General features: G+C 40.3%; 1 protein-coding gene across 1 annotated transcript in view; it reads right to left on the bottom strand.

Annotated features, from left to right (window-relative positions):
* SCAF4 (SR-related CTD associated factor 4) overlaps positions 1-12270 on the bottom strand; it is a 56528-nt gene that overhangs the window by 25934 nt on the left and 18324 nt on the right. Inside the window, exons 3-11 of the mRNA XM_058661712.1 lie at positions 11798-11842; positions 9468-9629; positions 8757-8892; positions 7943-8082; positions 6833-7009; positions 3206-3441; positions 2973-3081; positions 970-1137; positions 44-129 (exon numbers count right to left, since the gene is read on the bottom strand). Of these exons, the coding sequence (XP_058517695.1) occupies positions 44-129; positions 970-1137; positions 2973-3081; positions 3206-3441; positions 6833-7009; positions 7943-8082; positions 8757-8892; positions 9468-9629; positions 11798-11842 (1259 nt within the window). The remainder of the gene's footprint in view (positions 1-43; positions 130-969; positions 1138-2972; positions 3082-3205; positions 3442-6832; positions 7010-7942; positions 8083-8756; positions 8893-9467; positions 9630-11797; positions 11843-12270) is intronic.

Raw genomic sequence — 12270 nt, 5'->3', positions numbered from 1 at the left:
CGTTAAGACATAGGGGGTTTTAACCATATTTTCTATAAATTACCTGGATGCTGACCTAGATCTCGACTTTCGGTTTTCAGGTATATGTCGTTTAACCTCTTGAATACAAGGTTGTTCTACTTCCATTTCCTTAAACAAAACAAATCATTAGGTAAGAACTGTGGAAATTAGGTCAGAGGACAAATATTTAACTAAACAAATGCTCTGGTGAAAACATCCTCCATCTTCCCTAAAGCAACTCTCTTTTGGTATTATACCTGGGACCAAATTACCTGACCTGACCATCACTGAAAAAAAAAATTTAATGTGGCTGATGGGATTGGAAGAGATATCTCTGGAAATTAGGTAAAATGCAGCCCATTCTAATAAACCATCACCTGGGCCCGGCGGCATGGCCTAGCGGCTAAAGTCCTCGCCTTGAACACGCCCCGGGATCCCATATGGGCGCCGGTTCTAATCCCAGCAGCTCCACTTCCCATCCGGCTCCCTGCTTGTGGCCTGGGAAAGCAGTCGAGGACAGCCCAAAGCTTTGGGACACTGCACCCGTGTGGGAGACCTGGAAGAGGTTCCAGGTTCTCGGCCTTGGCTTCGGATTGGTGCGCACCGGCCCTTGCGGCTCACTTGGGGAGTGAATCATCGGATGGAAGATCTTCCTCTTTGTCTCTCCTCTCTCTGTATATCTGACTTTGTAATAAAAATAAATAAATCTTAAAAAAAAAAAAAAAATCATCACCTACCATAGGGAGCTGGTAGTGATTAAGCCTTCTATGCTTTTCTCACTATCCTTACAGAATGTGGAAATTGGTAGTGGTATACTACTTCCTCAGGAAAAAACTTGGAGCACAGAGGTTTACTAGGTGCCCAAGGACTGACTTTGCATTAAAAAAAAAAAAAAAGAAAAAATAAACAGGAACTTAACATTGAAGTCAAGGCAGCCATAATGATCATCAGTAACAGAAGGAAACCCACCTGCTGATGAGGCTTCTGTGTATGTGGGTCACTTTGTGCCTGAAAAGCAGCAGCTTGGAAAGGCTGCTGCCCTGGCGGAGCTGGCGTCATCACAGGCTGAGCCATGGGAGCAAACGGTGCCGGAAGAATCCCGTAAGCCGGCACCTGTCCATTAGGAGGCAGTGGGACCTTTCATGTTTAAACAAAGTATAGGAATAGATTTAAGTGGTAGCTTTCACAAATTTTAATCTAGAAACTTCTTAACTAATTTGTTACAGTATCTTTAGTAAACTTTTCACAGGAAAAAGCAATGATAGTAAACACTAATATTTTAGAAGTACAATCTTTGTTCAAACAAGTTATATACTCAACTACCAAAAAATCTTCTAACAGTTACATCTCCGCAAGTACAACTCAAACACCAATAGCCAGAACAGAGCTCCCCTCATTCCCCAAAGCACAGAAGGCAGAAACCTCTCTTCCTCATCCTTTCTCTTGCTGGCCCATTCCCCTGAACATGGCCCACATGCATCTGTATTCCTCACCCTAGGAATAAACCTTACACAGGTTTAAAAAAAAGTTAATTATATTAATTATAATATCACACAACATTCTTAAATTAGTTGTAAACTAGAAAACACCTCAGTGGGATTTCTTCATATTTTAAAGAGACTTAGAAAATGACTCTAAAAAGTTAGTAACATCATCACGTCAATCGTACTATCTACTATGTAGAACGGATTGAACATAAGCACATTAAGAAAATGAATACACTGTAAAGAGATTTTTCAGTAACTTAAGGATACATAAGATTTATTTCCCACGGGTAGTTGTATAAGATATAAGCAACAGATATTTCAAAAAACAAATTTATTTTAACCATAGCACTGAAGAGCCAATAATAGTATTTTTTAAAAAATGGCTCTCGTTGACCCAGCTCTCCCGCTGCTAGGAATACACCCAAAAGAAATTAAAACTACATATGAGAAGGGGATCTGTAATCCTTTATTTAGAAACAACACAATCTACAATAGCTAAGACATGGAAACGACCCAGATGCCCGTCCAAAAAGGAGTGGCTAAAGAAACTGTGGTACATTTACTCCATGGAATATTATTCAGGCTTTTAAAAGAATGAAATTGTACAATTTACAACTAGATGGTCCCAACTAGAGACCAATACGCTCAGTGAAATAGGTTAATCACAAAAAGAGAAATACCATATGTTCTCCAATATAAGGAATCCATCATGCAAATTGGATTGTATAGTGGTGGACTAATGGAGACTACCATATCCAGATGTGAAGACGCAACATGCATCTCTGCTTCCAAACAAAAGATGGACTCCCAGTGAAAGTGTTGGACATTTCTAGACAATGGAATGATGGACTGTCTGACATTGTCTGTACCAGCAATGTCGGGGCACACTTAACTAGCAGACTGATGGAATTATTACTCCTTATGAAGAGTTGTGACATTATGGGAAAAATCAATCAGGAGGTGGAAAATGGGGGCAGACTATACAGAATTGTATGATAAACTTTAAAAAAAAAAAAAAAGGCTCCCCAGTTAGATGCAGTCAATTTTAACAAACTCTACTTGAGAGAATTCACTGAAACAAATTGAATGAAAAAGTCATGACTAACTTCCTGAATCTCCCTGACGCCAGGTGTGTTCCTTCTATTACAGATATCACATTATAAACCTGAATGTTGAGACCATTTATAGAAATACAGAAAAAAGGCTGTTGCAAGAAAAAGCTTTGTAACCAAATTCATCAGCTTGGACAAACAGAGCCATATTCTCCCCACTGTAAGCAAGTATCTAAGACTATGATATGAGGTCATAGTATTTAGCATTATTGCTCTAAAGAAAAAAGCAACTCAAACTCAACAGTTTTATCAGCGCTGTGTTACTTAGTTGGTCATAGTTAAATAACAGTAATCTGTGAAATATAAATCATACATCCTAAAATGAAAAGATCTTAAGTTACTGAAACTCAGCTGTTAAAAAAACTGTCTGTACCTGGTGGTGCACTGGATCCTGTTGCATTCCCATCATTCGAGGCTGAAACTGATCCATATTTTGATGCTGCGTGTATGCTGGCTGCTGCATGGCATCTCCAGGAAAGCCACTGAAAATATGAAATCATGAAATGTGCAATACAGCTGTACAAGGCATTGGTAATTAACATGAATCATGTATTCGCCAATATATTAGCTTCCGTCCAGGAATTAAAAATAAGAAAATAAACTCACAAGGGTGTCTGTGGAGGAGGAGAGGCGGCAGCAGGCACCGCGGCGGCGGGAGCTGTGGTGGCAGGCGCAGAAGGAGCCACGGCGGCAGGCGCTGCAGCAGTGGGGACAGGGGTGATGGTAGCAGCGGCAGCAGCAGCGGTGACGGTAGCAGCTGCGCCAACCCCAACAGCATCCTCTTTCTTCGATTCTTCCACAGCTTCTGGCTCATCATCATAATCAAATCGATCAAGCAGCTTCTGGAACAGGGACGGCAACATTTCGTGTTAGAACTCGGACTGCTGACTTGTAGCACAGCAAACTCCCGGCACGTCGTCGTGTACAGTCTCGCTTTCTCACACACCTCAAAGAAAGCCGACTCCAACAAAAACACATTTTACAAGTGTTATTTTAAAAGATATAATTTTAATTCTACTTTCCTCTTTCAATTCAGTACACTTTTCCCTGACATATCAACTATCTGCTTTTCACAATTAACTGTTATTATATTCATTTACAGAGAATATAAATTATACACATGAAAATAGTTGGGTATTTTCAGTTATTTCTAAAATGTACAAAGAAAGGTATGACTTATTCCATCACTACAAATGCATACAGAAAAATACACAGCTGCTCAAGAATATACCAAGAAAGGATAGGACAGAGGCACGAAAACTGTCACATCTCACAGTACTGTCTGTTTTAAAACTTTACAGCTTACCTCAAAGGATCAGAAACTTTAACTTAAAAACTGAAAATCTTGAAAAAAAATTTTAAATTATTTGTTTCAATGAGAAAGAGAGACAGAACTGCCATTCACTGCAAATGGTCACAACAGGGCCCAGCGTGGTGGCCTAGCGGCTTAAGTCCTCACCTGGCAAACACCGGGATCCCATATGGGTGCCAGTTCTAACCCCGGCAGCTCTGCTTCCCATCCAGTTCCCTGCTTGTGACCTGGGAAAGCAGTTGAGGACAGACCCAAAGTCTTGGGACCCTGAACCCATCTGAGAGACCTGAAAGAGGTCCTGGCTCCAGACCAGCGCAGCTCCAGTCACTGTGGCCATGTGGGGAATGAATCATTGGATGGAAGATCTTCTTGTCTGTCTCTCCTCCTCTCTCTATATATATATCTGACTTTGCAATTAAAAAAAAAAAATGGCCACAACAGTGAGAGCTGAGCTAGTCTCCCACACGACAGGAGCCCAAGCACTCGGGCCTTCCTCTACTGCTTTCCCAGGCAACAGGAAATTAGATAGAAGTTACTACTATTCTGATACGGGCTGCTGGCACTGTAAGTGGCAGCTTAATCCACTGCGCTGCATTGCCAGGCCCCTTCAGAAGCTCTTTAGGTAACTGAAAATCTGTGAAGCAACTAAAGCAGAAAAATTATTACCAGCAACTAGCTTAAAATAGATCGTTTCAGTTAAAAGGAAAAAAAAAATTAACCCTAAATTTTGTGTAACGTATACTGGCCAATCCCCTAAAGTAAAATACTAGTATTATAACTCAAATTAACAAGCTAAATTTGCCCCTTATCATGGTTTTTACTCAATTATTTTATTTAAAGTCTTAGCAGCATAATATAAAGGAAAACAAACAAGCAATCTAAAATTGAAATTCAAATTTGGTAGCTACCTAGGAAACAGAATCAACATTAACACTTAAAAGATAAAATAATAAACCAATGTTCTTTTTCTGGGTCCAGCATGGTAACCTAGCAGCTAACGTCTTTGCCTTGCGAGCACAAAGCCTGTTCTTTATATCTCATTTATGATACAGCTTTAGCAGATTTCCCACCACTATGGGTGGGCCTTCACCAGCCAGCGGGTGCACCCGGGAACAGAAGTGAGAGCTCCCAGCAAAGGAGCCTTCGTGGACTGCACATCAGGGAGCCCATACTCAGCCATCTGCTCTAGGAACTGGCAGTCAGGACTATCATGCTCACTCTTATTTGAACTTGTAGCTTGCTGACCTGGCCTACAAATATCAAACTTGCCTGTCCTGACATTTATAAGTTAATTCCTTAAGAAACAAAATTCTTTTTTTCCTCCTGACCATCCATTCATTCTATCCACAGATTTAAATCCTGGTTGCCTCCCTGACACCCCTCTCAGGAACGCGCTCCGTTTCCCTGGGGCCCCTGACTGATGGGCTGACTGACCTGTTTCCTTGGGGCCCCTAACTGATGGGCTGATTGACGACCTGTTTCCCTGGGGCCCCTGATGGGCTGACTGACAACCTGTTTCCCTGGAGACACAAACACTGATTCTGCTACCCTGGAGTTCCCTGACCATGATATATGACCACAGATATTGCCAGATAGAGTTTAAAAGAGAGTAAGTGGGAGGAATACCTAGGAATAAAAAAAAGCATTTAAGCATTTCAATAGGTATGACAACATAAATGAGACACAGAAACACAAGGTATCTGGTACATGAAAAGAGCATGGAAGATCTGTTTTCTAAAATATAAAGATTTTGAGCCATATTTTAAAATAAAGCCCAGAGGAAACAAATAGACAAGCATGAACAATTTAAAACTACTGAAAGAAAATAAAGTTCTTTTTAAATACAAGTAGGGAGTTCTACTTACGACACAGAATGAATATCAACAAGTCTATATATATATATATATATATATATATATATATATATATATATATACAAGAATTTAGGTTCCCACACATGCACGGAAATAGTTGTGAAAGAACATATACAAACAAATCCATTCAAATCCATTTCACTTTGTAACTTTGTACCCTCTACTAGAATGCATGCGACAAATTTATCCATTCTTTTGATCAGTATCCATAAATCACTAAGATACAATGAAAACCACCAATAAATTGGATCATGGTCAATAAAGTTCTTACATCTTATGAATATTGATAAGTTTCAAATTTTAGAGATGATGAATGAAACCAAAGATACAGTTCTATGATTTTCTAACTTTTGTGTAGTTTTGCAGTGAAATTTGAAAAATAAATTTTACAAAACCATAAAACCTCAGAAGTAGAATAATCATAAAGCAGACAAGAGTGTTTCTGCTAAAACATCAACAGGAAGATGATCTAGGCTGTGCGGACCCTTTTCCTCAAGGAGGGCTTCCTGCACATGGAAGAATCAGAAGGCACTACAGGGCGACTGAACGATACTGACCCAATCCATTACAGAAATGGTAACTGAGTTTTCTAACAGCAACTTCAATGTTTATCACCCATATAAGGAATATGCATTCAGTAAAAATGCAGCTCTAAATCCATTAACTTCAGGATGAACAACAAAAGGAAAAAGCAGTGTTAAGATCCACACAGGCAAGTATGGACTGCAACCAAACTGAAGAAAAGCATGTATCCAAAAGAAATCAGAAGAATATAAAGTAAAATGTTATGGTAATAATCTCCAAGTATGGGAGTTAATAAAGAGTTTTCTTGTTTAATTACTTTACTCTTGAAAAAATTTTGAAATGAGCATGTTTACTTTCATAACTACAAAAAACTGTCAATGCTTTGATGTCAAGGTATGGGAGGGGGATCCCTCAAATCACAAGCAAAATGAACAATCCAAAGAAGCTTCTAGAAGGGATTAGTTCCCGCATTCCAAGTTGAGGAATACAAACAGTGGGATGGATTATGTGAGAGAAGCGTACCTTGTCAAATGCAGTTTTTTGTTCAGGTGGGGGGAAAGCAGCTTTTTGTTCAGGTGGTTGTGTAGGAGCTGTCTTTAACTGAGCTGTGATAGCCTGAACCTGAGCCATCACAGCATTGTCAAGGGCGGGAGACTGTGGTTTTGGAGGCTGTTGAAAAGTCTGAAGGATCTGCTGAAGCTTAAAGAATGGGAAAACTGATAAACCACACAACAAAGTATAATCATAATATTAAAAGTCAATCTACAAAAAAAGAAAAAGCAAAACAAAAAACCCTTTAAAACAACTCCATTTTCACAGATACAAACTTGGAAGAAAAATCAAGCCATTTCCAATGGTTAAGTTTGCTGTGAATGAACATTAGCTATAAATACAAGGTGCATGGTGTAGCTTTAAAAACATATACTGATAATCTCAGTGATACTGATGGTCAAGAAGAGAAAACACTGGACTGTGAACAGTACACTTTCTAGAAAACAAGATTCTTTCTAACCCCAATGATTTTGAATTCAACCAAAATACTAGCATTATGAGCAACAACACTGGCCACATTACAGCTCCAAAATTCTAAGGAGTACTGCTATAGCTAAACGTGCTTTCCCCTTCACCTTCACATTTTCCCTTTTATCTTTGTCATTAGCCTTAGTCAAAGACTTTCTAGCTGAAAAGCAGGCATTGGGCCCGGCGGCATGGCCTAGTGGCTAAAGTCCTATAGCTTTGAACGTCCCGGGATCCCATATGGGCACCGGTTCTAATCCTGGAAGCTCCACTTCCCATCCAGCTCCCTGCTTGTGGCCTGGGAAAGCAGTCGAGGACAGCCCAATGCTTTGGGACTCTGCACCCACGTGGGAGACCCGGAAGAGGTTCCAGGTTCCCGGCTTTGGATCGGCGCAGTACCAGCTGTTGCGGCTCACTTGGGGAGTGAATCATCGGATGGAAGATCTTCCTCTCTGTCTCTCCTCCTCTCTGTATATCTGACTTTGTACTAAAAATAAATAAATCTTAAAAAAAAAAAAAAGCAGGCATTTCCCACCTTGTGTTCATTCTTGAGGAATGGAAACAAAACTGTCATCAGCAGCTAGCCATGATTTCCCCTTGGAGTAGGTGATTTACCTGTTGGCCTTGCGTAGTCTGAAACAGCTGAGCCACAGCAGCAAAGGCATCAGAGCTGGGCAACTGTGGAACAGCTGGCAGAGAGTTGGGAGCAGCTTGTGGGGGTTCAGAAGAAACTTTCACTGTAGGTGGAGGTGAGCCTGGAGAAAAGGGCGTTAAGGCCCAAGAAGATGTCAATCTATAAATTTCCCTCTTTAAAAACTTTAAGTTTGCTAAAGTAAAATTTCAACAGTTTAACACACAGTAAAAGATATAATATGTGTAGGGCCCGGCGGCATGGCCTAGTGGCTAAAGTCTCGCCTTGAATGCCCTGGGATCCCATATGGGCGCTGGTTCTAATCCCGGCAGCTCCACTTCCCATCCAGCTCCCTGCTTGTGGCCTGGGAAAGCAGTCGAGGACAGCCCAAAGCCTTGGGACTCTGCACCCGTGTGGGAGACCTGGAAGAAGTTCCTGGATCCTGGCTTCGGACTGGCATAGCATCGGCTGTTGCTCTCACTTGGGGAGTGAATCATCGGATGGAAGATCTTCCTCTCTGTCTCTCCTCCTTTCTGTATATCTGACTTTCCAATAAAAATGAAAAATTAAATATTAAAAAAAATAAAATAAAATAAAGATATAATACGTGTAGTGCATGGTTCTGAAGTACGACAAGTATCAGAATATTTTAAATTATAAAAAGAAATTCAAGCTTTCAAGATGTAAATTAAAAATTTTCTTTTCAGAGGAAAACTCCAAAAATATAGACAGACACAAAATCTTCTGTGTATTTAAAATTGTATCATGAACCAAACACACAGATACATATGATCATACCTTCATTATTGGCAACATTTTCCGTTACTGGGGCAGCATTACTGGTTCCTGCTGCCATGTCCAAAAGTGGTTGAATAATTTCAATTTTGAACACTCCATTTTTTTGCCAAAGGTTCAGCACACGGACTATTTTACTCTATTGTGTGGGAGAAAACAAAAATATAGTAATTATTCCTATAATTAGTCTGCTAACTCCTGACACTAACATTTTCAGACCACTTAAGAAAACATGTATACCTCCCGCAGCGCCGTAATCCCCATTCAAGTGACAGTGTGACACCCAAGTGCTGTGTAGTTCCTATCGAGGGCCCTGGTAAAAAGACCTGGGAAAGCAGTGGCGAACGGCCCAAGTGCTTGGGTCCTTGCACCCATGTGGGAGACCTAGGAGAGGCTTGAGGCTCCCGTCTCTAGCTTGGCCCAAGGCCAGTTGCTGCAGCCACTTGGGGCGTGAACCAGCACAATGAAACCTGTCTCTCACTAACTCAGATTCTTACACTAAAAAAGGAAAGAGATAAAATATGAAATGATCACTTCAGAAAAACCTGGGTGGGCTTTGTTTCAAATTCATGGAATTTAGCACAAATCTCTTCTAGTAATTTCCAGTGGTTTCAACTATCTCACATGCTGAAATGAATTTAAGAACAAAAACAAAAGGTTTTTTTTAATAAACCTGTAAGAATACAAGACTCAATTAAAAATTAATGACCATACCTTATCCTCAGATGGACAAAGATACAAATATTGGAATGTGGCAGTTATGTTTTTAGAGAATCTTGGACCAAAAACATCCTTATCAGTTCCAAACTGATGACGAGACTGTCGCACAATTGAGTCAATTACATACAATCCCGGAACTTTGTATTCTGGTTTACACTGCAAAGAAAGGGAATGACAATGTGATATCCATTAACCTCACATTTATGAAACATCATGTGTTAATCTAATGACTATCTAGAAATGATGAAATGTTTCCGTTACCTGTTTGGCCAACTTGCCAAATACCCAAAGATGTACACAACATAAATATATTCTTTGATATCTCAGATCACTAAGACTGGATGCCTCAACTTCCCAACAATTTCTCAACACTTCCAATCCCTAAGCCACTTTCATAAGCTCCCTTATAATTATAGTCCCTACTCCAATTTATTATGCTCAAAAAAAAAAATCAATTTTTACTTTTAAAACTTAACATCACAGCAATTTTCACTCTATTACGGTGCGACATAAGAGAACTCCCAGTGCTTGTGCCATCTGCTGCTGCTTTCTGACACGAGGGAGGAGCTGGCTAAGAAGTGCAACAGCCAGAGCTTCAACAGGTACTTGTGTGAGAAGGTGATCATATGGGATGCTAGCATTAGTCAGCAGCTTACTGTGCTGTGTCACAATGCTAGCTTCAAGAAATAAAAACTAAAAGGGGGGTAGATGTCACAGTGCAACAGGTTAAGCTAACACTTAATGATGTCTACAGCCAATGTCAGAGAGCTGCCTGAGTCCCGGCTGTTCTTTCCACCAGTTCCTTGCTGAAGTGCTTGGGAAAGTATCAGAAGATGGTCCAAGTGTTGTGGCCCACTACCCACACAGCAGGTAAAGCTCCAGGCTTCTGGCTTCAGACTGCTGTAGGTATGTGGGAATGGACCAGCAGATGGAAGACCTGTCTCTGCTAGCACCCTGCCTCACACACAAAAAAGGGAGAGTTCATCGGGGCCACCAAGTTGACAAAAATGAAACATACCAAAGAAACACTCCCTTCTATATTTTTAATAGAAAAAAAAGGTACAATCATGTAATATAGAAGTGGGGGGAAAAAGGCCTTATTTGAGTCAAAAATTCCATAGCTAGGAATTTATGCTAAAGAAAATAACTTTTCTTGGTAAGATAAATATGTAGATAAAAACATTTTAAATATTCAGCTACAGGGAGGCAACAGAGAAGACTTTTTTATATGCACTAGAATATACTACACAGGGGTCTGCACCATAGATAATAGGCTGGGCCTCCACCGTGTGCCCTGGCATCCCATTAGCCCAAGTCTGAGACTGGGCTGCTCCATTTCTGATCTCACTCTGTTTATGGCCCAGGAAAGTAGTAGAGTGTGGCCCAAAGTCCTTTAGCCCCTGCAAGCAGAAGACGCAGAGAAGACTCCTGGCATTTGATTAGCTCAGCTCTGGCTGTTGCGGTCATCTGGAGAGTGAATCAACAGATGGGAAATCACTCTCTTTGTCTCTTCTTCTCTCTGTAACTCTGCCTTGTGAATAATAAAAAAAATGTACTGGGTCTGGCATGGTGGCCTAGCGGCTAAAGTCCTCACCTTGAACATGCTGGGACCCCATATGGGCACCGGTTCTACTCCCGGCAGCCCCACTTCCCTTCCAGCTCCCTGCTTGTGGCCTGGGAAAGCAGTCAAGGACGGCTCCAAGCCTTGAAACCCTGCACCCGCATGGGACACCAGGAGGAAGCTCTGGGTGCCTGGCTTCGGATTGGCGCAGCTCTGGCCATTGCTTGGGGAGTGAATCAGCGGACAGAAGATCTTCCTCTCTGTCTCTCCTCCTCTCTCTATCTCTATCTGACTCTGCAATAAAAATAAATAAATCTTAAAAAAATAAATGTACTATCCAGGGAGCTAAGACAAAGACAAAGATCCTTCCAGTTTCAGTTCTCTACTGACACTGACACCCAGTTACAAAACAACACACAAATCAGAACTGAATAATGGCCTAATTCTGATGGGATAAGTATCAAATTACTTCCCAAGTAATTTCGAGCAAAATACTCCAAGGTGAGTTGAATGTCAACAAATAGTACAATGGGGAGAACAGGCATGTCAGCCCAGGGAATTGGTCTGCCTGAGACAAAAGTTGTGCAACATGACACACTTTATTTCAATATCAGTGTAAGCACTCCATCAATGGCACCGCTGTAAACTCTTGTTTAAATTCCTAGCAATTACAATAAACCTTTCGTGGCCATGGGCAGTCTTTAGAACATTATCACAATTTATAGCATTAGATACATGCATGATAAATAATCATGAAAGTTACCTTTTTGATGAACTTTTCTACTATCTGAACTACATGCTTATAAAGCTGTAAAAGAAAACGGAAAAGTTATGTTCCACCACACACTTTTCTCTATAATTAGAAATTACCAAATGTCTTAAAATTTAGTTTAATTCCTGCTACTGAGTCATGAGAAACAACCTATAATCAAGATGGAAGAATTACTGGAGTAACAAATCTTATCTATCTAAAACAGAAAAAAGTTGTTCCACATATAAGGTCCTTTCCTTAGACATTTCAATGAAAAGTTTCATAAAGCAACATTACCAGACAATATTATGGAGGGGCCAAGAACAGAATTAGAGATAAGCAACATAGCTTTAGAAATCAATTATTAAAATGTGATCTTGGTTAAGACATTTAATCCCATGGAGCCCAAATTTTTCTTTTAATAAAATGAACTCTTGATTTATTACCAGAATTAAATGAAGTGGAGAGGGAAAAAAAATCTAAAA

This window comes from Ochotona princeps, chromosome 3 (assembly GCF_030435755.1).
Source record: "Ochotona princeps isolate mOchPri1 chromosome 3, mOchPri1.hap1, whole genome shotgun sequence".
NCBI classification, from domain to species: Eukaryota; Metazoa; Chordata; class Mammalia; order Lagomorpha; family Ochotonidae; genus Ochotona; species Ochotona princeps.
This window is presented reverse-complemented; position numbering and strand designations above follow the sequence as displayed.